Raw genomic sequence first — 27,797 nt, 5'->3', positions numbered from 1 at the left:
AATTTTGTTCAAAGAAAAATTCTAATCTGTAATCTGAGACTTGTGCTGTGAAGATTAATGCCTACAAAAATAAATGATGCCATAAAGAAACAAACATCATCTAATATCTGAGGTTTATTCCCTGCTGTTTACAGCTGACTAAAAGTGCAGTTAATATTAAAGAAACACGACAAATCCAGTTTGATGTTTAGCACATCCTTGTGTTTTTGTGTGTTGTAGTGCACACATCAACCACTAGATGTCATCGGACAGCCTTCAGAAACACAAGCTTGTTTTTCTGGAGGGATACCATCCATTAGATGGATGAATTAATTTTATGCATCCTTTCATGAAGTGTTATTCACTATTAGAAAATTAAATTAGTTTTTTTTTTCATGAAGGGAACACAAGGCCACCAAAACGCCCACACGTGCAAACATGCAGCCCGCCTTCATCTGCCGGAGAGCGGAAGCAGCAGCAGCGCCAGGCGGCGGGCCGGTATTAACCTGTGCAGATGAAGCTGGGGTTCCCGCCGTGGATCAGGTCATCGTTGTCGGGCAGGATGAACGGGCAGCTCTGCTGGACCTCCAGGCAGTACTGGTGGCATGGTCTCTTTCTCTGACACGACTGCTGAATGCTGGGAAAATACTGAGCACAGAGCCAGGGCTTGTAGGCCATCTAAGGAGGAGGATGAGGAGAGAGAGAGAGAGAAATGACATAAATAGATGCAGATTCATGATCCACTTGAGGACTGGTGGAAGTTCTATGGCTCTGCTGGGTCTTAGGCATACTCCATTCATACAAATGCCAATCTGTTTTTACATAATAAATTATGATCAACTGTTTATTTACAAAAGCAAGAATTCAAATAAATCACTAAAATGAACACCCACTGTTTGATACACTGAAAGGTAAAGAGATATAGCATGGCTAGCCGCCAACTAATGGTTGGCTGAATTACATTTGAACCATTCAAGTCCAGGAGGCTAATGAGATTATAAATATGGGATTATTTACTGAATTGGGTGAAAAGTCCCGTGGACATTGCTTGTGGTGTCCCCCAGGGCTCATTATTAGTTTCAAAATTATTCATCCTGAACATTTAGGTAATGTTTAAAACATAATGATGGATTAGGCACTTAATTCAAAGATGATGGATTATTTGTTATAAACTACATGGTAATTTAGGGTAGTCTGACAGAGGTGAAGCTGCCATTTTCAGCCACCTGACATCCACTAACACAGACAAGTTGGACGAGGAGCATGGCCCAAGACACAACAGCACAATAACACAACACCATAGCAACTAAGGCCTAGTCCACACGTAGCCGGGTTTTTAAAAAAACGAATGTCCGCCCCTCCAAAAACTTGCATACACACCACCTCGTTTTAAAAAAAAAAACTCTGTCCACACGTACCCGGATAAATACGTTGTTAAGGACATGCCAGACCTGTAGGCGGCAGTACTTCCCCCGTTCTTAACCTCGTCCTTTGCCTGTGGTCTTCCGCAAGGAGCAGTAATCCCGCTTGCAAAAACAAACAAGCAAAAAGCGCTTGGACAATTGATAAAGCGAGCGCAGCTCCGAAGGCTTCCATGATGCCGGCTAGTGTAAACACAGGTCGCACACGTGATGTCAGCATTTTTTTGTAGCGGAAAGTGACGTTGCGGACCTTAAAACTCTGGTTTTGTCTGTCCACACGCAGACACCCAAAACGGAGAAAACGCAGATCTTCACTTTGGCCGGAGTTTTTAAAAAGATCCGTTTTCGTGTGGAAAAAACTCCGTTTTCGTGTGGATGACAGGCCAAAACGTAGAAAAATATCTACGTTTTGGCAGATCCCCGGCTACGTGTGGACAGGGCCAAAATTTCACATTGATGAAAAATATATGAATATAAATTTAACTGGTTGGATTAATATTCGTCCGTCCATTTTCACCCGCTTATCTGAGTTTGTATCAGGGGGTTAGCAGCTCTGACAGAAAGGCCCAAACCTCCCTTTCCTCAGAAAACTCCATCAGAACCGCCAGGCAGGATCAACAGGTGTTCCCTGGCCAACGTGGCGATATAATCCCAATCCAACGGGTCGTGGGCCTTCTGCCAGCAGGACATGCCTGAGACACCTCCCTTGGGAGGCATCCAGAGGGAATTCTCACCAAATATCCAAACAACTTCAGCTGGCTCCTCTTGACATGAAGGAGCAATGGTTCTACTCCGAGTCCCTCCCAAATGTCCAAACTCTTCCCCCTAGCTCTAAGGCTGAACCAGACCACCTGACGAAGGAAACACGTTTTTTCTGTGGAGTTCTTATTCTTTCTGTCATTACCCAGAGCTCGTGATCATAGTTGAGGGCCGGGATGAAGATTCAGAGCTTGGCATTCTGTTTTAGCTCCCTCTTCATCACAACCGCACCACGACAGATGCTGCCTCGATGTGCCTGCCAATCTCCTGCTCCCTCCTTCCTTCCTCCCTTAGATACTTCTCCAGGACCTCTGCCGTGGCCTGGAGTTGGCAGACCATGGACTTGGATGTGCCTATCATCATCTAAGCGACTTCATACTTGGTTGCAAACCTGCCACCAAACTCGACACCCTCTACCCCCCAAACTGTCCACAAATGCAATAAACAGAACCGGTGAAAAAGGGCGGCCCGTGTGGAGCCCAACCCTCGTAGAGAACAGGTCTGACTTAATACGGACCACCAGACTCACACTCTCTGTATAGACTGAACGTTATGTAGTTTACATATTTAAAATCAAACTTCCAACATTCTTAAATCTCTTTTTCTATGATATAAAGTAGCTAATCTTTCATAATTTATAATTTCCCTGAGTCCGACCCCTGGCCTCTACAGCAAAACGCAACCCTAGAGCGCTGACCAATAGATTTCTGTATCCACAAGAGAGAGCTGGCAATCAACCAGAGTACACACATGCTCTACATGGTGACACGACTGACTGCATGTATAAAATGTTTGAACCCTCTGTGCCATCACCCATGGGTTTTTGAATTGAAGCCCAATGGGCGGTTCCCACCACCGCCATTTTGGTTGTGTCACATGTCTCATCACTCCTGGAAAATACAAACATGGAGCCGAGAGTGGTGCTGTGAAGGTGTGGGCAGATGATTTACGGCCATCAAACTCTTGAGTCGATGTAGCTGTGAGCTAACTGAAGCTAACAATGATCGGCAGGCTCTTTTAGTCAGAAAACCGTGGTTGAGCGACTTCGCCACCCTCTGCCTTCTAGGCTGTAACACTTTTAGCATAAGATCGAGGACCTCCCTGAAGCAAGCGGGAGGTAAATTATTCATGATCTCATGCTTTAATTACATTTAAATGGATAAGTTAAAAAAAAGCAGAGCTGTCATGAAGGTACCCCCCCTACCTAAATCTTACCCCACTTACATTTCAAGTTTGAAAAATATTGCCGTTAAACCGGATAACCGATATTTACCAATATTACACTAACACTGGTAGGGATGGAAAAAATAAATAATTTAAAGGATGAATATGGAACACGAACACCAAAGCGACATCTGGTGTGTGGAGGTTGTAGTTGCAACAATAGAACAAGGTTTCCAGCCGTTGGGATAACGGGTTCGCTGCTGATACGTGACATTTCTTATTTGGGTCCTTCTGTTGTAGGCGTTTTAGATCTGTTATGGTCGCTCTGACATAACTCTCTGAGAAAGTTAACATCTTCTGGGCTCAGAGGAAGCTGCCTAACTTGCCGAGTTTGAAGTTTTCCACAGTACCGCTCTTGCTGTACCGTATTTGGCAACCAACAATGGTGCCCTCTATTGGCTGGTAGATGTAAAATGGTAAATGGCCTGTATTTGATATAGCGCCTTCTAGGGTCCTGGAACCCCCCAAGGCACTTTACAACACAATCAGTCATTCACCCATTCACACACACATTCACACACTGGTGGTGATGAGCTACGATGTAGCCACAGCTGCCCTGGGGAGCAATGACAGAGGCGAGGCTGCCGAGCACTGGCGCCGCCGGTCCCTCCGACCACCACCAGCAGGCAACGTGGGTTAAGTGTCTTGCCCAAGGACACAACGACAGCGACAGACTGAGTGGGGCTTGAACCTGCAACCTTCCAATTACGAGGCGAGGACTTAACTCCTTTGCCACCGTCGCCCAACAATAATGTAAACATAAACCCAGTACTGTGCTCGTCAAAATAAATGTTTGGCAAAATTTAGAATTAAAATATAGCTTTTAAAGGAAATATACCTTCATTCTGCACACCTGTAAACGCCCCATTGACCTCTTTAAAAAAATGTGTAGCTTTTTATTAAATTGTTGCACATTCAACCAATAAAAATTGTGATATTTCAAGCTCTGATACTGAATTAATATTTAAAATCAGTGTATACATATTCTGTTGAGGATTTGCATGTAAATCTTTACTGTATTTGTATGGTGCAATTATAACTACGCCTTCATTCTGACAGAACAATTAAAGTGACAGTGTGTATTTTTCTGGCGATCGGAGGCAGTAGATACCTAAATCGTTGCAAGCAAGCAGTGTTTTTGTGTTGGATGGAGTAAGACCTTTCCTATGGATGCTCATTAGGGTCAAAAAGCCCTGGAGACTGCAAAGTTTAGCAAAATAACAGCACATCAGACTCCCTTTCATCACTGGCAACAAGTGAAGTGAAGTGAATGACAAAAGTTTAGTAACCATTTGTTATTAATCATTAAATGCATTTTGTCCTCGTGGGCTCCTGTAGAAGGAAGCATGGCGTCTAATATGGCGTCGCCCGGAGACTTAGACCCGCTCCCATGTATTTTAGACCTGATTTTTAAGGTTATATGTTACAAAGCCACTAATATTTTTCAACAACTGGGCATCATTTAATTCATTTTCAACATTTTGATGGATATTTCCAGCAATGAATGGTTAAAACTACACATTGTCTCTTTATGTCTGGCTTTTAGTATCACAAAATATCGTCACACCTGTAATGTTATAAATGTCGTATCACCAGATTCTTGCCAATACGCACACCTAAGTGTAGTTTTTGTCTGACGAGCAAACAAATATGATGTGTGTATCCTGACTTGACTATACACGGTTATGTTTTTTCCATTATTCAAATATCCCTTTGTTTTGGCTAAATTGTGACAAAAAACTGCAAGACCACCATGAAAACTGAACTATTTGCAATCAAATCTTGTGTCACAAACGTCTTGTGCATCAACATAGCGTGAAACCAACAGAAAATGTGTGTATTTTCTTACGAATGTGGATTCCTAACTGGGACCAAAATTTGGCCCTGGCATTTTTACGAATCGTCGGCCATCCCAATTGGGAGAGCGGTGCGGGTGGGGTGTATTGCCGCCCGCGGACTCATCCCAAGGCTGAATGTGAGATCTAATATGGACTGGGACTGTTAAATTACAAACAGCGCCAGACCACAGCGACCGGGAGCCCTGGCCTTCCAGATCAGCTCATTCTCCACGGGCGGAGATCAGCGGGACATTAGCTACATGCTAACACGGTGAAACACCTCCTACGCTCTACTGCGTTTTTCTTGGTAAAAACACCTGGAAAAACTCTGTTAGCTTCGGGTTACCATGTAGCTAATGTTCTGCAGATCACCAGCTGTGGAGTAGTGTCGGCCCAAGCTGGGCAAGCAGCCCACTTGGCTAAGCGGCCCACCGGGACAGTGCCAGAATGCCAGATAGGCCAGTCCACCCCTGCCCACGACACACTGGTTTTAGCATGATTTATGATGGTTTCCAAAAGAAACACGAACGCACCATGTTACTTGTTATTTAACAGCCTCTATGATTTAACAGTGGGAAATTCACACTTGTTAAAGTCTTCTTGTGTTTTGGATGTTTGGATAAATTACATCCAGGTACAAATGTTCAGCTCTTCCACCAAGCTCCCATGTGGGATTCTGATATGTTTCCTGTTTACGCCAACAAACAAAGATAACAAACGCTGCACAGACAGCTATAACAATTAGAGTAATCTGATTAGGGTGATGGTGATGAGAATGATAATGGGAGGGCAGCTTGCTTTGCACAATCAAATATATTCCTGACATGCTGGACTTTGTCTTTACACTGCATGTGGTTTTAATGTTTCAGACTGGAAAGGAATAAAAGAACATGGAAGTGTCGGATGAATCACGCTGGATAAATCCCCATGATCCTCTGTTTTTGGCAGCTGTGTTCTTGTTGTAGAGTTGCTCAACAGCTGAATGCACAAAGGAGGAACAGGCTCAAGGCCAACACGAAACACTCGGATCAGCGACTCCCCTTTTAGGAGACTTGGGGCGTTTTATACAAGTCTGGGGAGTTAAATGTGTGGCTGAGAATTTTGCTTAATTTCAGATGATATTGCATAAATTCTCACAGTGGTGAGACAATCCACCCAGGGATGCCGCAGCTATCAAAACAGAGCCAAAACAGTACGACCACAGTGAGACAGGAAATCTGGGTCCTCCTGAAGATGTGTGCCGGCAGTTGCCAAGGTAACGGCTTTTCCTGCTTTTCATTAAAGCTCAATGGGTGCTGCCCTGCTCGCTGTTGGGTTTGTCTCTTTGTGCGCGTTTCAAAGTGCACCCAGGTCCGTGTGTGTGTAAACGTGTGTGCATGTGCTCGGCGTGAAAGGGGAAGCGTGCGAGAGCAAATCGAGTTAGTCAGGAAGCAGGGCTGAAGTCTGATTCGATCAGTCTAATGTGTGATCAGTGTGAACGGGAACCTGGCACTCAGAAAGCCTCTGTCGCCATGCAGCTTAAGGCTGCTTCAAACAATGCACCGGAGCTCGTGGACACAGCCGAGGAAAGACCAGGGCTTCCTGAAGCCGAGTCCAGCCCCAACCAGCTCATTAGTACAGTCCAGTGTTCTACTCGCCTTCATCTTCAACGTCACCTTTGTTTGTAAAGCTCCCATTCAGCCGCCAAACCACCCTGTTCTTACAAGAGACAATTGAAATGCCTGAAAACGAAGACTAAAAATTAGGATTCAGACAGAATCTTTGGCAGATAACAGACCTGGCATCTGAATTCTTCCACAGGGATCTCTATTATATAAGAAGCAACAGGTGATCCATGGCAGGAGGGTTTTCCTCTTACTCGATGTCTGATGCAACAAAAGCCAGCACAAACTGTTCTGGACTTTAGTTAAATAGTTAAACACGCTTTAATGCAGCTTTTATAGCCATCCCTTTCTTTGAGTGTGCCTGTATTCAAATCTAGTTGTCTTAACGGTTGTTTTGGTTTTGACTTCAGTGATGTGAAAAGATAATTGCCCCCCCACCATTAAAGCACGAGTTGACTTATCAACTACAAAAGCTGCGTTCAGCACAAGTATAGAACGGATGTCGTCTGGACTCTAAACGGCTTCCGCAAAGATCAAAATCACACCGGCTGGAGTCTGGATCCGGATGCAAAGCTACAGAAAGTTTCTGCACAGTCTACTTCTTTTACGGACGCCACATGTGGGTTTTCTTCGTCGTCGTCTTCCTCCGCTTATCTGGGTCCGGGTCGCGGGGGCAGCATCCCAACTAGGGAGCTCCAGACCGTCCTCTCCCCGGCCACCTCCACCAGCTCCTCCGGCAGGACCCCAAAGCGTTCCCGGACCAGATTGGAGATGTAACCTCTCCAACGTGTCCTGGGTCGACCCGGGGGCCTCCTGCCGGCAGGACATGCCCAAAACACCTCCCCAGGGAGGCGTCCAGGAGGCATCCTGACCAGATGCCCAAACCACCTCAACTGGCTCCTTTCGATCCGGAGGAGCAGCGGTTCTACTCCGAGTCCCTCCCGAATGTCCGAGCTCCTCACCTATCTCTAAGGCTGAGCCCGGCCACCCTACGGAGGAAACTCATTTCGGCCGCTTGTATCCGCGATCTCGTTCTTTCGGTCATTACCCAAAGCTCATGACCATAGGTGAGGATTGGGACGTAGATCGACCGGTAAATCGAGAGCCTGGCTTTCTGGCTCAGCTCCCTCTTCACCACGACAGATCGGCTCAGCGTCCGCATCACTGCAGACGCCGAACCAATCCGCCTGTCGGGTTTTCTTCAAACTGAAAAAATGTTATGAGCCAGACAGGAAGTAAGACATGAGCCGATGAGGCGCATCCGGTATATTTAAAACTGCCAGGCAGCAGATGAGCATGTTTTTTTCAGAAACAGGCTAGGTCTTTCAGGCCTAGTGGTATGTGTCCACCCTGAAACTGGGAGATCGTGGGTTTAAATCCAGGGTCGGGTCGGGTCTTACCAAAGACTTCAAAAATGGGACCTAATGTTTCCCCACTTGACACTCAGAATTAAGGGGTTTGATTGGCTGGTTAAAGCACCAAATGGTTCCCAAGTGTGGCTGTGTTGGCAGCTCCCCCAGGAGATGGGTCAAATGAGGGGAAAATTTTTCACCAGCGTGTGACGACTAGCAAGATAGACTAATCAGCTACATCTATACTGGACAGACTCAGTTCAGGCTAATTAGAATTTTTGAATGCCAGCTGCTAATACTTTGAACGAAAACCAAAAAAATCTTTTTAAGCTACGAGAGTGAACTTGAACTAATCATGAACTAAAGGTGAACTATTACTGAACTAATGGTGAACTGTTGTGAACTAATCTTGAGCTAATGGTGAACTATTCAGGAACTTTAGGCGAACTATTCGTGCACTAAAGGTGAACAAATCATGAAGAAATGTTGAACTGTTATGACCTAAAGGTGAATTAGTCATTAATGAAAGGTGAATCAATCTTGAACTAATGGTGAGCTAATAATGAACTATTAATGAACTAATAGTAAACTGTTATGAACTAAAAGTGAACTAAATAATCATGAACTAATCATAAACTATTGGTGATCCAAATATTAACTTAAGAAAAAATAATGGTCAATAAATTATTAACGAAAATTTAATGGTGAACTTTCGTTCTCTACCCATCAACAGTGTTGCCAACTGTTTTTGACTGAAAGTAGCTGAAGTTCCCCCCAAAAGTCGCTAGATGTAGCCAGATGATGTCACATGCTAATTTACATATTGATGACGTCATCACGCCACTTTGGCGTTCATTTCCCCATAGCATCTAAAAGATATATTGGACTAAAGGGGAGGAAAATAAAAACTGTTACGTGTTAAAAGTTATTAATTAGTATGATTAAAATGGCCCAAATTGCTTTGATGTGTACAATAAATTCCAAAACTATCAATAAAGTGGCATTAAGACAGATATGGTGTGGTGATCCAAACAGTTCTGTTGTAGGATATAACTCAGACCTCCTGCTCTCCTCATTCTCTCAGACATTTTCCTAAAAAGCTGGTTTTTTGTACACCTCATAGTTTCTCAACTTCTCTGTTGTGTGTTCTCTCCATCGTGATATTAACGGCGCACCGAGCAACAGGGAGCGGGTGTCTCATAGTATAACCATCCCTGTGTCACTGACGGAAATTCAGATGAGCCACAGAGCTGCGTGTGCAAACGGGACGGTAGTTGAAACTCCCGTTGACTTTATTTGCCAAATGCAGGAAAAGCCAAAGTGTCTGACGGCTGCAGAACCAGAGATCGCAGGTTGATGTCTGCGCCGTCTCTAGTAGAAGTGTGAGCCTGCAGCAGCAGCAGGCATAAATCGGCGGTCTCCAGCTCTGCAACTGTACCTTTGTCTTTGGCGAATCAGCCCGGCAGAAAAAGGTTTATGATTGGTCAGTCCTCGTGCACATGTGCAGATTATTGTTCTTTCCTTACTCCCGGAGGAACGGTTCAGAGTGCAAATGGTTTCTTTGTTGCTAATCTGTAGGGGAATATCTGCAAGAAAGTTCTACAGAAAGTAGGAATGGGTCCTGAGAAATGTCGCTAGGTTTGTTGCTAGGCGCTTTTTGGAAAAAAAGTCATTGAGGGGGGTCAAAAAGTCGTTAGGAACAGCGACAATGTCGCTGAGTTGGCAACACTGCCCATCAATGAGCCTTTCCAAAGGATGAGGCTTATTATCTGTCTTATTATAAAGTTTTATCTAATTAATCGATGGTATTAATTGTAGTAATGTGTACTGGCAAAATTCTGCAGATACAATACGTATCATGATACGATACGATATATCACGACATTTTGTGACATATTCGGCCAGATGATATTAGTGATTATTTTAATCTAAAATTATTGTGGGAAAAATAAACAGTCCAAACTGATAGGTAGCATGTTTAACATGAGGAATCTGAATAGAGGGGTTTACATTTCAGTGGTGGAAACAAAACCTATTAAACATTGCTGCCAACTAGCGGTCGGTGTTTGAATTGCACGAAAAGAAAAGAAAATACGCAAATGTTTGCATGTAAATTCCTCCAAAAATGATATACACGCCTTTTGAATAAACATAATATCGCAGGAAAAACTATTGCGGTATACTGCCAAATCAATATTTTCTTACATGACTAATAATTGAATGTTTTTTTGAATTTTTGTTTTGTTCAGAATACTTTTAAGAAGACTATCTAAACTCGATAGTCTGCTAACTTCACATGACCTAACCATTTGTGTTACACGTTGGAACATACCAACATTTTAGGGAACATCTGCTTGTCATATTAGCCTACTAGCTTGGCCTCATTTTGTCATTTTACCTACAAAATTAGTTAGGACAGGTATGAATGGAAATAAACACAGAGAAAAAAAATATCACCAAGCAATTTATTCAAACCGCAAACAGCGAAAACAGGCTAAACCGATTCAAAGAGTGAACTGGATATTTCACCCTGATGAGTTTTCCAACCTGTTTTGGGACTGAGTGGATAGATATCCCCTAAAACTAAAGTAAGTTTATGCTGTCCCTGGATGCAAGATACGCTAATTAAAGGGCCTTCTACACCCAGCCAGGAATGTGCCATTGGGAACGCCAAAAGCGCTGGAGAACGTCTGTCTCTTCTCATTTCCAGCTGATTCAACACATCCAACTGGAAAGTCATTGGCTGTTCAATTAAGTCATTTAAAACTCATTACAAAGAACATGGAGGGACCAGATCTGAATGGCATAAAAACACACAAAGCTACTTATTGAGAAAGATTTTATTAGAAATATGAACTACTGCTGCCTTCTGTTAGTCAAGACACCAGATAAGGTCATTTTCTTTTATTAGATGCTCTTTTTTTCTTTTCTTTTGCAAAACGTGTGAAAGTGGTGCTCGAGATCCTTAAGGTGCTTATTAAATATAATAACACGAAAATATTTAGTATTCCAATGCTATACACTTAAAACCCTAGTTGGAATTATTGAAACCCTTTTGGGTTAGGGTTAGGTTCTAAAGCCGGGTGAACAAAAATCTTTATCCTGCGAATCTATTTTATGGAATAAACTAGATTTTTTTACTCCAGATGAAGTAGTCCCACTTCAGCAGATCAATGCCTGATCCTTTGATCTGGTTGGCCGGCCTTAAACATAAGAATAGAGGAGAAAGGCAATCTGAGGGACCACGACATGTGGCACTGCTGCTGGTTCCAGACAGGTGTACTTTTATATTCATTCTGAAAATGCTTTTATCCAAAGCAACTTAAAAGTTAGTCAGACATGTGTAATGATAGATTTTAATTACATTTAATTAAGGACCATAAGACACTAAATTCATATCGAGTATGAAATCCATCTTATGGACACTGGGTTATTTAAATCAGATGATTGGATCTTTTTATTACAGGGATTTTAAAAAAACAATTTGCATTAACCGAGAGACAAGAGAAGAGAGAGAGACTTTCAAACGTTTAAGGAAATTTATTACTAAATGATTTTAAACAATTTAACAAGACTATCTCTCTAATGATGGATGTTCTGTTTGAATGAAGTGTGAGGTGAATGGTGTGTGTGAATGATGTCGAATTCAGAACCTTCGCATCCGGAGAAGCAAAGTCTGAGTGGGAGATGATGTTTTGCTCCTAACTGATCAAAGTTTGAGACTCGTAGTCATAAACACATGAGACGCCATTTGTGTCGTATCCACATACCCTCAGTGAGATCTCTGTACAGATCCGGATGCCAGGTCCACGACCCTCCCTCTGGTACTGGAGCCGATGGTACAGCGTTGGCAGTACGACAAACCGGCCTTTGGATAGTCTCCAGGTAAAAAGTGACAGGTGTTTCACAGCGTCAAAAAGAGACCCTCCTTGGGTCAGCAAGTTCAGCTTTTATTCTGAAAGGCACCGTTGCTTGGTTGGTAACAGCGACAGATTTTTCCCAGCTTGAATGGTTCTCAGCTTAAAAGAGAAGTATAGATGGCCTGTCCATACTTCACTTAACATGCGGTGAACTTCATGGGATCTTGAGAACGAGATCTTGAGAACTGAACTTAAGATGGCGTTGGAAATGTTTTATTAATCCGGATGTTTTTGATTCTGGACGAATCAAAGCTGACAGATTTAATAAACACCACAGAGACTCTGCCACGCTTCAGACTAGGAAGGTTCTGATTGGATCAGTACAGCAACGTGTCATGTGATTGTTTACCTTAGTGTATCAGTGTGTCTAGTGAACTAGATTAAGTCATATTACTTATTAAAAACATATTAATCATAATATTGTGATTTCACAGATCGGTCACATTGTATTATTGACTAACAGTTGTTTTGATTAGCTTTATTGAAAATAGAGTTCTTTGATTTAATGAAAAAAGAAAAGAGTCTCTTCATCTTCTATCTTCATTGCTGGAAAGTAAACAGTTTAGAAGCGAATGCATGACCTTGAGGCTGTTTCATGCACTCTGGCGCTGTGTCAAAGGGAACTGTAGAAAAGATTAAATAACCTTGGAGGAATAGCTCCTTCATCACGTTACACATGCATGTTTTGGTCTGTGGGAAAAACTGAAACACCTGGAGAAAACCCATACTTCCATGGGATTGCTAACTCCTACTAGGCAGGCCGTGCCTGGCAAACATTCGGACATTTAGTGACTGTTGAAACAACGTCAAACCGAGACGTTCTGTTATGGTTGAAAAATAGTTCCAAAAGGAAAGTTGAACCGACGCCTTTTCTGGCTGTGTGATAAACGTCTCTTTTGGATGCTTAGTAATAAAAAAGTAGGCTTCTCATTACTATATTACTGTTAAAAATATATATATCAAAAATGTAAAAATAATATAATTACTGTGATAAAAAAAACCACTTCCATATACCATCTGAGTTGAAATCTCATACGACCCAGCCTGGATTCTAACTCAGGTCCTCAACGTGTAAGGTGGATGACTTACCAGTTGAGCTATCTCTTTGACATGTACAAAATGTCACCTAGTGGATGTACACTTACAACTAGTACACAACATGCTATATGTTGAACTACACATTATAGATTGCCAAAATACGTAACCCCAGATAACTGTAAATATGTACAAATGCATCTGAATGGATTTTTAGGAAGTGTTCAGTTACATATTTTTTACCAATTTAAGCCATCCTACCGCGACAGTTTTTGGCCGTGGACATGACGTTGCCATTGGACCACTGTTTGCTGGGATGCTATATGTTGAACTACATTTAACTAATTGTCAAAATAACAAGTATACATGTAACTGTAGACGTGCAAATGTAACTGAATGGATTTTTAGGGAATTTTCTCTTACATATGTTTTAACAAATTTACGACGTCTGACCGCGACCATTTTTTGACCGTGGACACCACGAGCTTGCTGGGGTAAAAGCAACTCTTTCCCTACATCCTAAAATGTCAACTTTAACTCTATGAAAGTGGAAAACAAGAAGAGGGACAAGTGGTAAACAGGCCTATGCTAATGTCGTCTACATAATCACACATTTTCATTAGTTTTACGTAAAAAGTTCAAGCATTGTTTATTGTTGCTGAGGGATAATCGTTTTGTGCAGCCAGCAACAGACAACCAACTAATCACTAATATGTTACCCATAATGCATCACTTTTGAGAATCCTCAATTAAGAAAAATAGACTTAATGCTCAACAGGACTGCTGAGCGGTTCTAAAATGTCTCTAAAATATAACAGCAGTTCATGTGATGTTATATAAATCTTTACGCAGCTGTTAATTTAACACTTCAGCAGAAGACATCCTACGACTTTATTCCTGGATGCAACAAGAGTGATACATTCTTCTGCTGGTGACATTTTTTTTAGGAAAAACACTGAGAATTCCATGAAACTTCGCCTGTGATGAGAAATCGAGATGAGTAAACATGCACAAAACAAGGGTTGATGAGATTTAAGCTGTTTTCATACACTTTCACTTTGGTCTTGGTTGAACTCAAACTCTTCTTTCTTGTTGAATGTGAACTACTTTTTCAAACTGAGGTCTGGAAAGGTATCTGCAGCAGATAAGATGGTAATAATTAATTACTCCTACACTGAAATAGACTTCAAAATGGCTGAAATATCCCAGCTGCACTAATATTAGAACAAAGAAACAGTAATACTATGATGTTTATATTGTTCTTCTCAAAGTCAAAGTGGAATCTCAAGTTTGTAGTGGGCAAGTCCAACTCAAGTAAATGGATGATTCCAAGTCTGTTCATAAACTTAAGAGAATAAGTCCAATTAAGGTCAAGTCAGAATTTGAGAGGGAAAGTTCAAGGCAAGTTTCAAAACTTAAAGCGACAATGTGCATTTTCCCTGACTATAGGGGGCAATACATACCTAAATCATTGCAAGCAAGCACTATTTTTGTGTACGAGTAAGACCTTACCAACGGATGGCCATTAGGGTCAAAAATCCCTGGGAGCACAGCCTTCAGCAAACTAACAAGCACATCACCTGACCAGATGACCTGAATGGCATTAAATTACATTAATCTCCGAGAACAAAGTAAGGAACCTTGGTGTTGTCTTCGACCAGGACATGTTTTCCTCTGCCGTGTGCTCGTTGGCCAACGCGCGCACGCAGGTTTGTCACTTGTGCACATCCTTGTGCGCTCACAGACACAGTTTGCTCCCTCTCAGTGTACAAATGACCTCCTCGCCATGTATATCTTCACTCGTGGAGGTTCTAACTTCTACGCGCGAGTCCCGTTCGCACGCGCGATGTGAACAGTACGCATGCACGAGATATGGCGGAATTCTGAAGCCATAGTCCAAGTCCAAGTCATGCATTAAGCCTCAATTTCTTGTCCCTGAATGCTGAAATATTTCAATAGTCAACCTTGGCTGCACAGTCAGTAACCACTGGAGACAAAACTACAGAAGGCTCCCTCAAATCCTTTGTCTCTGATACGCCGCTGGTCAAAAATACTGACTTGTACCACTTGTAAAGAGTCATGACTCTCACTTGATCGTGTTTGTCTGCTCAGAAGGAATGCGACAACTGAGTAATTGTGTAACTTCAAGATGGATAAAGCACCTCTTGTATTTTGTTGTTGGCTATTCCACCAGCATCCAGTTGTTGACAGGAAGCAGCTGTCAAAGGCTGACAGCTCCGGTGAATCTCACACACAAAGCAACTCATCCACCATCCTGCTTCGCTACAGGGCAGGGCTTTCCCTCGCCTTTCCCATTCACACGTCTGCCATTTAAAACAGAGAGGACCATTGGGCAGAGGGCCTCTCCACACGACGTGACGGTACGTCGTTTTCTACTGTAGATGCATGCACTGTGGCTGACTGGTTATGGAGGTTTGTTACGCAAAGGTAAAGATGTATTTAGTGAATACAGACAATACTTACCAAGTCTTGTAGCACAAATGTGAAAAAGTAAATCGAGTGTGTAGGATAATGGAAAGGTAAATCAAAGCCACAGTATTGTGGTTGGAACCAGTGGGAGAGCATTCGTGTTTCTATACCGCGCAAATCAAGTGCCAAGCGAACCGTACGTGTTGGCTTAAGCTCCCCTGGTTTGTAAAAACTTTACCAGACAGCATGCTGTGAAGTATCAACACTCCGTTTCCCTCCCAGTAGGATGGTCTTACACACACACACACACACACACACACACACACACACGCACGCACACACACACACACACACACACACACACACACACAGACGGCTGTTATGAAGTGGAATGACAAGAGAGATGGCTATAAAAAGCATATGAGTCAGCTGCAGAGTGAGATCCCAGTTAGAAGCTGAATGACACAGATCATTACCACTCAAACAAATCACGGCTCTGTTAGAACAGGAAGCGGCACTCCTGAGCTATTTCCAGAGGTGTTTCTTTGTCTGATGATGGGCTCTTTCTTTTTCCCCTTTTCAGCGCCATAATGTACTGAGTGTGCTAAATGCTAGAGTGGAAAGCCTGACACGGAAAAGTCACATTAGGGCATTTTTGAAGAGGGAATCAAGAGGGGTCACTTGACCTATTTCGGCCGACTGCCTGGTCTAGAAGTGAAAGAACATTTTCATATACCACACGACCGACGACAAAAGAGACACAACTAACCCTGACGATGTGTCGGTGACAGGGCTTTGATGCTCTTACAACACAATCCTGGTGTCTGCCGTGGGTCGCTGATGCAACGGTCGGATAATCCGCCAGAACAAGGCAAACGTACGGACGGGCGTCTGCCAGCATTGATGTCCAAATGTGTTACATCTCATCCCTTGGTGATGTAATGCACTACATTCAGATGCTCTTTTGCTATGATTTCAACGAAGCTCTTGTTTGTACTTTATCTTGAAAAACAGGGTCAAAGAGGATTCAATTCAATGGTGCTCAAATCTGGTCGAATAAGTTTTTAGTGCTTTACATCAGACTAAATCAAGATCAAATTCTTGGCCTTCTTTTTTCTAGTAAGCCAAACAATCATCTTATTCCATTGTTTTAAAAAATGCGTACTTGTGTGTGAATGTAAAGGGGCGTGTGGAGTTCTTAGAAGCAAACCGAACTATTTTAATGGTAAAATCAGTAGACGGGGGCCTTGATTAGGCATCCATCAATCTTATCGACGGGCTCTAAGAAACAGTTTAAGAGGAAAAGCCCTGTAGAGCACACATCCTTATAGGGTGTCAAAGCATCACGTCTGATTTGACTTTCTCTCATATACGAGTGTCAACTCGTGATAAGCAGACCCAATCATTGCATCCTTTTCCCTGAAATGTGCATTCTATGCATTCTGGGAATACATGAATGTGCATAGGTGGATTTGTTGCGGACTGTGAGTCAGCTTCTTATATGAAGCAGGTCGTTCTAGACGACTGGCGTACAGCAGGTGCAAACATCTACCCTGCTTTTGTTCCTAGGTACATCATTGTTTCCCAGGTTTGGTTTTCAGCTGATTAAACTCTGCTCTAAGTGAGCTGAGAACCACCTCTGCAGGTTTAAAGATTTCACTTACAGCTGGATTAGAGCTCCGGGAGGCTGCTGAAGAGGTCATCGTGGCTGTTCTTTCGTTATTGATGCAGAGCCTGTTGACTGCAGGATGTTCGGCCAAAGCAAAGGGACATATCGACTGGACCGGCCCACCCTTGAGATATACTGTAGTTCCATAATGAAACACCACAGAATAAATTCTGAGTCGGTGGCCCTTGTCATTTTCCCACACTGAATCAGAAATAGAATGGCTTAAACCTGGCTGCACGGTTCAGGTTTCGTTTGTTTCCAAGTGCGGAGACGTGTAAGAAGGTATAAATATCTGCAGAGGTGTGACTCTTCACTAGTCTCACGATTCGATTTGATATCTCAATGCATCACGATGATGACTGATTTGTTTTCGATAAAAACAAGATGTCAGATAAATATATTTCTTTAATTAAAAAAAACGTTTTAGACATCCTCCAGAAGCTCTTCGATCACAACAGTCCTTAGGACGATGTAAAAGTCATTTTAAACATTTAAGAAGAGTTAACCAAGTAAAGAAATAAATCTTAAGTCTATGGGAAACACATGCTCCGCAAATGCTAAAAAATTCTTCAAAATATTGAAAACCTACAGGACATGTCCAATTCTTGCCTTTAATGTAGGTCATAAAATCCAAAATGGGTCCATATATTAGTTTTTAATGTCTTAAAGCAGCTTTAGAGTCAAAAATTTATGTTGCGGTTCAAGGACACAATAAATTCACTCTATCATGTCCCATAGTTAAAAGCTAGAGATCCATGTCTCAAATGTCCTGCATTAACTTTTATTTATTATTATACTTATAATTAATGTACAATAACTTAAATTCTATCTAGAGGTGGCTCATATCCCATCATTCACAATATTACCAGTAATTATTTCTTGTACAGAGAAAAAAATAATGATCATGTTTTATGTTTGCATCCACCACCAGAGAATTACACTCCCGGTATTTTGGCCTTGCTGCTCTACGTAGCTGTTTCCTGACTACACAGAGGAGGAGTTTGGCTCATCTCTACACACAAACAGGATAAACCGAACTCTGGTCGGCAGCCATGGTGAAAAGGCACTGAAACACGATAGAATGTCCCCAAAACTACGACGGCAAATGCAAAGTTTAAAGCAGAACGTTGACCCAGAGCGTAATGACCGCTTAAAGACGGAGAAAGCTAGCGTCTAGCCACTAGCATTATAATCGATTATAAATTTAAAGTACCATTAGTTATCATCACACACTTGATCTCCATATTTGACTCATCCCTGTGAAGAGCGGTGGGCTGCAGCAGCACTCCGGAACTATTTGTCCCCCAAGAGAAGGGTGGACAATTAAAACCCCAAAAATTCAAACTCCAAGCATTAATTCTGAAGAAAGAGAATCTGACCATTTGCATGCACTTTGCTTGGTTTTGAGGTCTTCAGAGCTTTAAGCCATAGAGGTTGAAAGAAAGACCTTTCAAAATCTTTGGAATCTACAAAACGCTAATTACAGAGTACAAGATGGATCAGGACATTCGTAATGTACCACTTTACTATATATATATATATATATATATATATATATATATATATATATATATATATATATATATATAGTCCTGCATAGCATTAGTTACTTCGTTGGAATAATAAGTTTCTCTAAAAGAAGAAAAGCCATTCATACTGTCAAAAATGCTGACTCAGTAAAATGAAATGAGTTCCATCCATTATTCACATAAAAATGTGATGTGGATTAAAAAACAAAAGAAAAGACAAAGGTCATCAAAGTCGGCAGAGTCCTCTGTCGAGATCATGAATGTTTGGACCTAATTTAAAGATTACTGATCTAGTTATGGAAATATTTAACCCCATCAAAAGTGGTTAAGCAATAAACTCACAGACTGACATAATCATGTACATAATGGCTAATAATGGACTGGTCAAAGATAACTGAATAATGCAATATCATGCAAAATCCACTTCTTGGAGATTTTGAGCATGCTAGATTGTTATTTCCTCATAAAGGTTTTTGGCGTCAAACATGCATTTTAGCTGCAAATGCTAACTGGTGTGCCCAGCAGGCTGCAGACAACTGGATGAGGTTGTTGATACATCACAATGGCCCTCTCCTCCCCTTCTAGGTCCTTTTGAATCTGGGTCCCTCCTCCCTTGGACTGTAAACACTAATACCAAGTGTCTCCATGTAGCTAACAGGGAGGTTAATCTCCAGAGTTGTGAAAAAGTGCTTTTCTTCCTATATATTCTGCACTTTAAATGATACCTAGAACACCAAAATGGGTCGTTGTCCGTAAGAGATACAGGATACCTGACCAATCTTCTTAAAGAAGAGTTTAATTGTTAGATTCTGTCTTCAGGAGCTCAAAAACTGAGCTAGAATGTTACCGTTATTACACAGACTTCTTGTTACCTTGTTAACCACCGCCAGCACTGGAGTGGATTTTCAGACGGATTACTTCTTCAAACTGGTGCCATTCCAACATTAAAACTGCCTGATGGAAAACCAGAGCTGTGAGTGCAACCAAAATGCTAACAGCTAGCTGAACTGTTATAAAGTTATGTGGGTGAGCGTCACATTTGTGTTTTTACATAACAATGCCATCAATTTGCGGCAATGCCGTGGCGGCATCAGGGAGCCTTTAAAAAAGGGGTCAGACCATGGCAGTAATGTGGCACAATCATGTTCTTTTTATCAAAGATTAGGCAATGGTGGCATCAGTGGAGTATGGGATTGGTCCCTGCGCTGCCGTGGACTTCCGTTTATCTTGGACACAACTTGCTTTTTATTGCGATCAAAGCCAAACTCATTACGTTTTTTTTAACAAGCCGCTCCTAAAGCTGTCTGTCCTCCACAGTGTCTGAGCAGTCTCTGGTGATCTGACCTCCAGCTCTAATAGAGAAAAGCTCCTGGAGTGATGCAGCACTTCAGTTTGAGGTTTAGGTTGATTTTGTTCAAAAAGCTAAACTAACGGCTAGTGTTTACATTCATTTTCAATGTAGTTGCCAGCCGAAGCTCGGCAGTTACTCCCCATGTGATTATGATACCTCCTTCTGTTGCGCCAAGGCACAATCGACATTCATAAGACATGTAATTACCGCAATAAGACCAAGTGACCGAGTGAGGTGGAAGGAATGCTGTAAAATTAGCACAACGGCGTGCCGGCATGGCTCGTTTATAAGACACACTGTTGCTGTAATATTACGCTAACTTGCCGGCACGGTGTGTCTTCATGGCTTTAATCCTGGCAGGATTTTATTCAGTATATGATGTTTAGGATGAGAGAATGTCCTAAAAATGTCACATTTATTGCTGTAATAGAGCTGAACACCACTGAAGAGATGGAAGAGGGATCTCCATGCTCCAGAGGAGCTCTCAACTCAGGTGGCCACTTGGCGGATCCAATGAAGAGCAGGTCACATAGGACGATCACAGGGATGGTTGGTGGCTCCAGTAAATGGTTTGACATTAAACCTGTACATAATAAATGGAGCATCTCTAACAGATGATTGTGACAGTGTTGGGACACCTACATGTGTAAAACTCACAGCACCTATATTTCAGGTGCATCTGTTACAATGCCGCTGGATAGTTTCTCTGTATACTGAGCCAAGAAATCTAGACAAACCGTTGCAACAGCAGAAAGACTTTGCTCTGCATATCGGTCTAGCCACACTCCATAGTAGTCTCAGCAGCTCTACCATTGGCCAGAACAGCTTTCACAGGACTCTACATTTGTTGGGAGGGTTCATCACTAGAGCTGTGACAAAGAAAAACTACAAAGATGACATCGGCTCAGGAATGGGGCTTGCTTGGAACATATTTGGCATCAACTTGGGCTTTCCTTTTAGACATGATAAGGTAGAGGTACTTAAGGCATTTATTTAGAAAAAGGATGTATTTGATTCTTCATCGACGACGGTTGTGGACTGCCCAGTTGACTGGTTGCCTTAAGCCTGGTTTATGCTTCTCCATCAGCTCCGCAAGGGACAGACACGCACGGATTGACGGAAGCGTTTTGCTCTTTTACTTCTCCGTCTTCTGGAGAGTGTTGCAAAGCAATTGCCCGGCAGGACAACAGAGGGCGTAGCGCTGTTCTGTGGTATCCTGTCATGTATCGGTCCAAGATTGTGTGTTTATATTGTTTTTTGTGTATATAAGAGACTTTTAACACGGACATATTTGTCTCTCATTCTCCCACCGCTTCATGCGCTCCCCACCTCTAAACCCACGTTTCCTGTCATTTCCGTCCACAAATAAACGCTTGCTGCGCATCTTTTCACTCCTCCAGTCACGGGAGAATTAAACGTTCATATTTTTACAGTTTTTTTCGCGAGGTATTCTTCAAGCTTCTCCGTGTCTGCCGCTAGTTAAACTCGGCTCTCTTTGCAATGGCGGCGCTGTAAACAACAGCGGCGTCCTGACCAATCACAAGCTTGCGTAATCCGTCTCGTTCGACGGATGTTTAAAAGAGTGGGCTCGACTCCGTACATACTTGCGTGCCCTACGCAAGGACGGATAATGGCGTTGCGTGTCTCCGCACTGGCGCAGACGGAGAAGCATAAATCAGGCTTTAGCAATGAATAAGTCATGTTGTCCGTTGCTGCGATTGGTCTTAATGTTTTCCAGTTGCCTGAAGAGATGGTTTCAAAGACAACCATAGATTCTGCCCCATGACTTGGTTATTTCAATGGTTTTTGGCCAGAGTATATATTTGCACATAGCCAGGATGGCTTGCCAGGCTACTGTATACCCCCTTTGGTATTTGTGAATGATTTCGACCTGAAATTTAAATATTTGGTAACACTTCTTAATAAGGGTCCCTTAATTAACCTTAATTAGTGCATTATTAAGCATAAACAAAGGATCCCTTATTAACATTCTTGATATTGATATCTATTAAGTGTTCTTAAGGTGAGGACAAAGGGCCGGGTTGTGTGTGTGATATTAATTAACATTAATATTAGGAAGTTAATACCTTATTTAACAATTTATTAATGCTTAATAATTGTAACGTTAATAAAGGGACTCTTATCGTAAAGTGTTACCAAATATTTTTGCTGAAACTAAGACTGAAGACTCACTAGCATCATTCGTGTTAGCCACATGATGGTAGCCATCGCGATATGAAGATTTCTAGGCTAGGCTTAGAGGCCATGTGCGCACAATCTACTGAGACACCAACCGAAAAAGGGCCAATATAGAAACTTTCACTTTTCTTTTCTAGTCCTTCTCTTCTACAAATCAGGAGAGAAGATGAATGAATGATGAAATCAAACAACAGCAAAATTCTCTGAAGGGGAAAGTGCTATTACATCACCAGAGACAGGAACTAGACACATGCATTTCAACACTCAGAACAGTAAACAATCCTACCTAAAAGCTACTTCTTATGGAGGAAAGCAGGGGGAATATTGAAAGAAACTGAACCTTAGGGAGCTTTTTGAGAAAACATCCCACAACAATACATAAAAACAACAACAACATGACATGAGTGGTGCTTCATTTAACAGGACAAACACCATCCTCAATCATCCTAATGGGCGACACGGAGCTTAGGAGAGCGTCAACCTTTTACCTAGTGCTCCAACTATACATCCAGACCTGGTTTGATCGGGTTTTGAAGGGAGCACTGACGGGAAGAAAAACAGAAAAAGAGGAGAAAAAGACCTCGTCTACAGCCCCATCTTCACCAAGCACCTTTAACAGCTAATGCAATAGAGATGAGAAATAGCAATGGGAGATATTCATGTTTATGTCTGCCTTTTACAAAATAATCCACTTAAAGACACGTGCAGACACTAGGACGGTTACACTAATGGTCGCCATGCACTAAATGAAGGTTTTAGTCTCACCCTTTTCATCGAGCCGCTCAAAAATCATCTTCCTTTTCTCACAGTTATGAAGACAACTAATGAATGTTTTTACTATAATTAAATTTCGGTCGTTCCATTATTGCCTTAACAGAAGAACAGCTTGGCAACTAAATGCAACTCATCTCCAGGGAGGGGTTCTGAAAGAATTAGTCACCAAGACGCATCTGTCTGTTTTCCCCAGGACAACATACAGTTATTTAAAGAAAACAAGGCCGTATAGTCCGAATCTCAATTATGGCTTCTTAAAAATGCCAAATTTTTTAAATATTTAAAAAATATAAAAAATGCTGATGTTCTTTATTTAGTAGTAACCAAATCTTGTGTACATTATAATCATTTATTATCACTTTCTACCAACCCAGTGTCGGAGGGACCGGTGGCGCCACTGCTCGGCAGCCTCGCCTCAGTCAGTGCGCCCCAGGGCAGCTGTGGCTACATCGTAGCTCATCCCCACCAGCGTGTGAATGTGTGTGTGAATGGGTGAATGACTGGTTGTGTTGTAAAGTGCCTTGGGGGGTTCCAGGACTCTAGAAGGTGCTATATCAAATACAGGCCATTTACAAGCCATTTACCATACCTGGATCACATACAAATTCTGCTACACCGCCTTTCATATGTAAAGGTATAGTTCACTGAAAACCCATTTATTACTGATTTTTCCTGATTAAAATTGGTCATTTTGAGTTTTTCATGCAGTTTGAATATGAAAATAGTCTCCTACACCTATCGCCTGCATTAGCTTCTGACAGAAAATAGATAGTGGAACTCTAGGAACAGAAAAGCCTGACAGATCTACGTCACACTGTCATTCATGGACTCCCCAATTTTGACTCACGACGGAGAAGGATGTTGCTTTAGCGTTCAACATCAGCAAACGTCCCGACTCGTTTAAGCTAACAATTAGCATTAGCAACTGCACCACATGGCAGAAGCTCCTCTAGAGTTTTATTTGTGGAGATAAAACATCTGTGTTGCAAAGCAGTGGTAGAGTAGCACTGCTGTTATCCAATCCGAGGCTCAGCTGTGATGTGGGTCACTGCTAGTTTCTGGAAATAGTGCACTGGTGTATCATCTAAGTTAAACCTAGCATTGGCATTTTATCCTCAACTACCACTGGTTGAAGTACAAAAGAATAGCTAATAATGACAATGCAGCCATTCATCACCATTATATCTAATTCATTTAAACTTTTGTGGTAAAAGCATTTTATTCATTCATTGAGGATCATCCTGGGACCGTATAGTTGGTGTTTCAGGAATTAGATTGAGGTCAGCAACGCATCACTGGAAAATGGTTGTAAAACTAAAGCAAAGCAAACGAGGGGTAGGGAAAATGTGGCTTTATCACAACCATGCTTGTATATTATTATGGAGAACTGTTAGACAAGTTTGGAAAAAGAAAGAAAAAAAAAACGCCAATTTTGTCATGTTTTAATGAGAACATTTGCTTGGAAGTCCCATCTACAGTAGAAAAGCACTAATTTGAGCGAGATACAAACAAAAAGAAGAATAATCACATTTCCTGGCATCTCATTAAAATGAATTTAAACCAGAAGAACGGTGCAACGGAAACATCTTGTGATTTTTCACACTTCTAGAAACTGCTGTGCTAAACAGGTGTAGCAAGAGAGCTAATGGCTCATTAGATAACTGGTGCAGTATATTTACGACAGTGTAACAGAAGCATAGAAACATCTCCCTACCCTAATTGAACCAGTCCTGTTGCAGTTAAGCAGTGGTTCCCATTAGTCTCCTGTCTTGGTTGACAGCATTAGTCTAGGTTGGGGAGATGACTCATCTGCGAGTGAAATGCCACTGAAGCAAATGAGGCCCGCTAACAAGGTTACCCATGTTAACCCCATTTATTTTTGCTTCATTTGCCGCCGCTTGAGTTTTCCCCTCTCTACGATCTGACCTGCTCCCCGGACCGCATTTCACCGCTCCGACAATATGGAAGCTGTGCACTGCAGCAGCGGCCTGCCTGCTCTCCAGCTTCATTAGCATTCTGCTCAGGCCTCTGTCCATTCATAAATGTGACTGTTGTGGGGGTGAGGCAGGCACCGCGAGGGGAAAAAAACCCTCTCCAAGGTCAGCTTCCCCAACCGTTGCAGGAAGGAATAGTGGAACTCCTACATGAGGGCAAGGCCATTTGACTTTTGTAAACCCAGACAGGTGAGCTGCAACAGTCCGTCATTCATTAATGCGCAGAAGGCTCTGAGAAGACCAGACAGGTACCGTCCACTGATGACATTTAGGTCTAAGAATGTAGCAGTTTTACAGATTTGATATCATAATGTCCTCAAAGATTACCAGAAAGAGAAAGCGTGTGTATCTGTGCTTTTATGTCTTGTTGTCAAGCGGGAAGAGCACAAGAGCAAATCAAAGCTGCGGCGCCCGCATGTGGACCTCCTTCACTCCTGGTTTGATGTACAAACAAATAAATAAACCACTGCAACACAAAGAAAACATCAGCGGACCAGATCCAAAGTGAAAAGCACAACACACCGACGTCCAACTGAGGCAACCACAGAGCAATTCCTGCACCTGCAGAGACGAGAGCGTTTTAGACCGGTGGGCTTCGAGTTCAAGGGTAAAACCAAGTTACGACCTGCAGTAGCCACGTCTCATCTTTAGTCAGCAGAGGTTGGGCAACAAATCTTACAGACTCAGATACTTGACATGAAAATTACTTATAATGTTACACAAAATAATTAAAAAAGGCAGTCGGTCCCAAATGGTTTTAAAAAAAAAGACTCATTTACAAACACTGGCATATCCATTAGCAGGCATTAGCCGTCGCTTTCCACAGACCAGCATTAGTATTCCTTTGATAAAACTAAATGAAATACTCAATTTAGCTTTCAGCAAAAGCAGCAGTCTCAGTCTGTCTGCTAAATGCTCCATTACGTCCCCAAGCTAGTCAGGAGCTTAGTGCTGGTTGGTATGAAGGTTGCCAGAAGAAGAGAGGACCGTCGCTGCTAAAAATTACACCAATAAAAGCTTCGGGCGCAACAGAGAAGACGAACAACGGGCTAAAAGTTACCGGAAAGCTCTGAATAGAAACTAAATTTCTTGGAGTTCTTATTGATGAAGACTTGACATGGAAATTCCATTTTAGTTACATAAAAGGTAAAATTGCCAAATCCTTGGGAGTATAACATAAAGTAAAGTTTTTACCGACTAATTCTGGTTTGTTGGCATTGTACAATTCACTGATTGTTCCGTACTTGACTTATTGTGTAGAAATCTGGGGAGCAACATACAAAAACTACACACAACCCTTATTTATTTTACAGAAAAGAGCTCTGAGAATCATCAATTATAGTGGCTGTAGAGATCCATCAAACCCGTTGTTTATTAAATATAAATTACTGAAATTTCATGATTTAAAAGACTGGAAAATCATACAAACATGTATAAAGCCAATTTAGGTACTCTGCCAGCAAACATTCAGGGGATAATTGAAAAGAGAACTAGTAATTACATGCTGAAAGAAACTGATGTGTTTACAAAACCTAGATTTAGAACTAAAATTAAGGAGTGGAATATATCTGTAAATGGTGTTTAGTTATGGAATAACCTTAAAAGGGAAATTTAAAAAAACTGTCATTTAATACAGGGATTCCCAAAGTGTGGTGCGTGCACCCCTGGGGGTGCGCGAGCTGCCGCTAGGTGGTGCGCGAGGTGAAAAGTGTAATGGCTGCGGAGCTCAGAGAAGTCTGTCACCATTAGCGTAGCCAGAAACTCATTTGTGGGTGGGCCAAAGAAAAAGTAAGTGGGCCCAATAAATGTAATTGAAAACAAGTATATTTTTGCGCGCGTGTGTCCTCCACATGTGCCCTAGCTTCATAATAACAATGCGCCGAGCTTCAGCACTCTGGCCTGCGCACGCCGATATGTTCCGTATTTGATCATTTTTAACGATGTTGGAGAAATCTGAAGGTGGCGAGTCATTCTGGCAGATTGTAATTAACACCTGTCTCATGCAGGTGTTCTGACGTTGTAAACCTCACACACAGAACATTGTGGATGAAACAAAATAACAAGAAATGATTCCCATTCAGGCTATAAGCAGTGCGCTGAAGATCTGAAGTTCAGAGTGCGTCTGTCAGAGGTCAGACGTGTTCCGGCTGAACCACGGCTCACGGGTGCACATGTGAGCACATCTGGGCTGGGCAGAAGTCATTTTACAACACTGGTTTAAATAGCGCCAATAACGAGACGCGGTGACTTGAGCGGCTGTGCCGCGCGCGCACACACACACAGATTCAATAAGCGCGCACGCTGCTTTAACTCCGGCGCGCCGTCAGACTGAAGGCAGAAATGAACGCTGCCTCCACCGTGATAAAAACTTTTAAGAGGTTATTTTTCATTCAAGGTCAAATTAAGATATTAGCTTCTGGGATGAGTCGGGTCCGCTCCAGCCAGTGACTCCTCATGAACCTGACCACAAGTCCTGTTACTGCTGCATTTGTTATTCCAGTCCGCGTGGCAGCGGATCGCAGATTCAGCCACACCATAAAACAGCAATAAGTCGGTCTGAGGTAAAAGTGAACATCATGGCTATATCTTGTCCCCTATAGACATTTGATTACGCACAAGTAGGTGATCAGCTCAGGTTTACGCAGAGCAGAAGGAAGGAGAGCGCTCTGGCCGCACAGGTTAAACGTTCCTACTTTAAGAAAACCGTTAAATTGCATTG

The 27,797-nt window shown here is 42.2% G+C and overlaps 1 protein-coding gene across 1 annotated transcript in view; it reads right to left on the bottom strand.

Annotated features, from left to right (window-relative positions):
- nalf1a (NALCN channel auxiliary factor 1a) overlaps positions 1–27,797 on the bottom strand; it is a 45,922-nt gene that overhangs the window by 5,900 nt on the left and 12,225 nt on the right. The window contains exon 2 of the mRNA XM_015952486.3: positions 486–657. Within this exon, the coding sequence (XP_015807972.1) occupies positions 486–657 (172 nt within the window). The remainder of the gene's footprint in view (positions 1–485; positions 658–27,797) is intronic.

The sequence above is a fragment of the Nothobranchius furzeri genome, chromosome 14, assembly GCF_043380555.1.
Source record: "Nothobranchius furzeri strain GRZ-AD chromosome 14, NfurGRZ-RIMD1, whole genome shotgun sequence".
NCBI lineage: Eukaryota > Metazoa > Chordata > Actinopteri > Cyprinodontiformes > Nothobranchiidae > Nothobranchius > Nothobranchius furzeri.
Note: the sequence above shows the minus strand (reverse complement) of the source record. Positions and strands in the feature narration are given on the sequence as shown.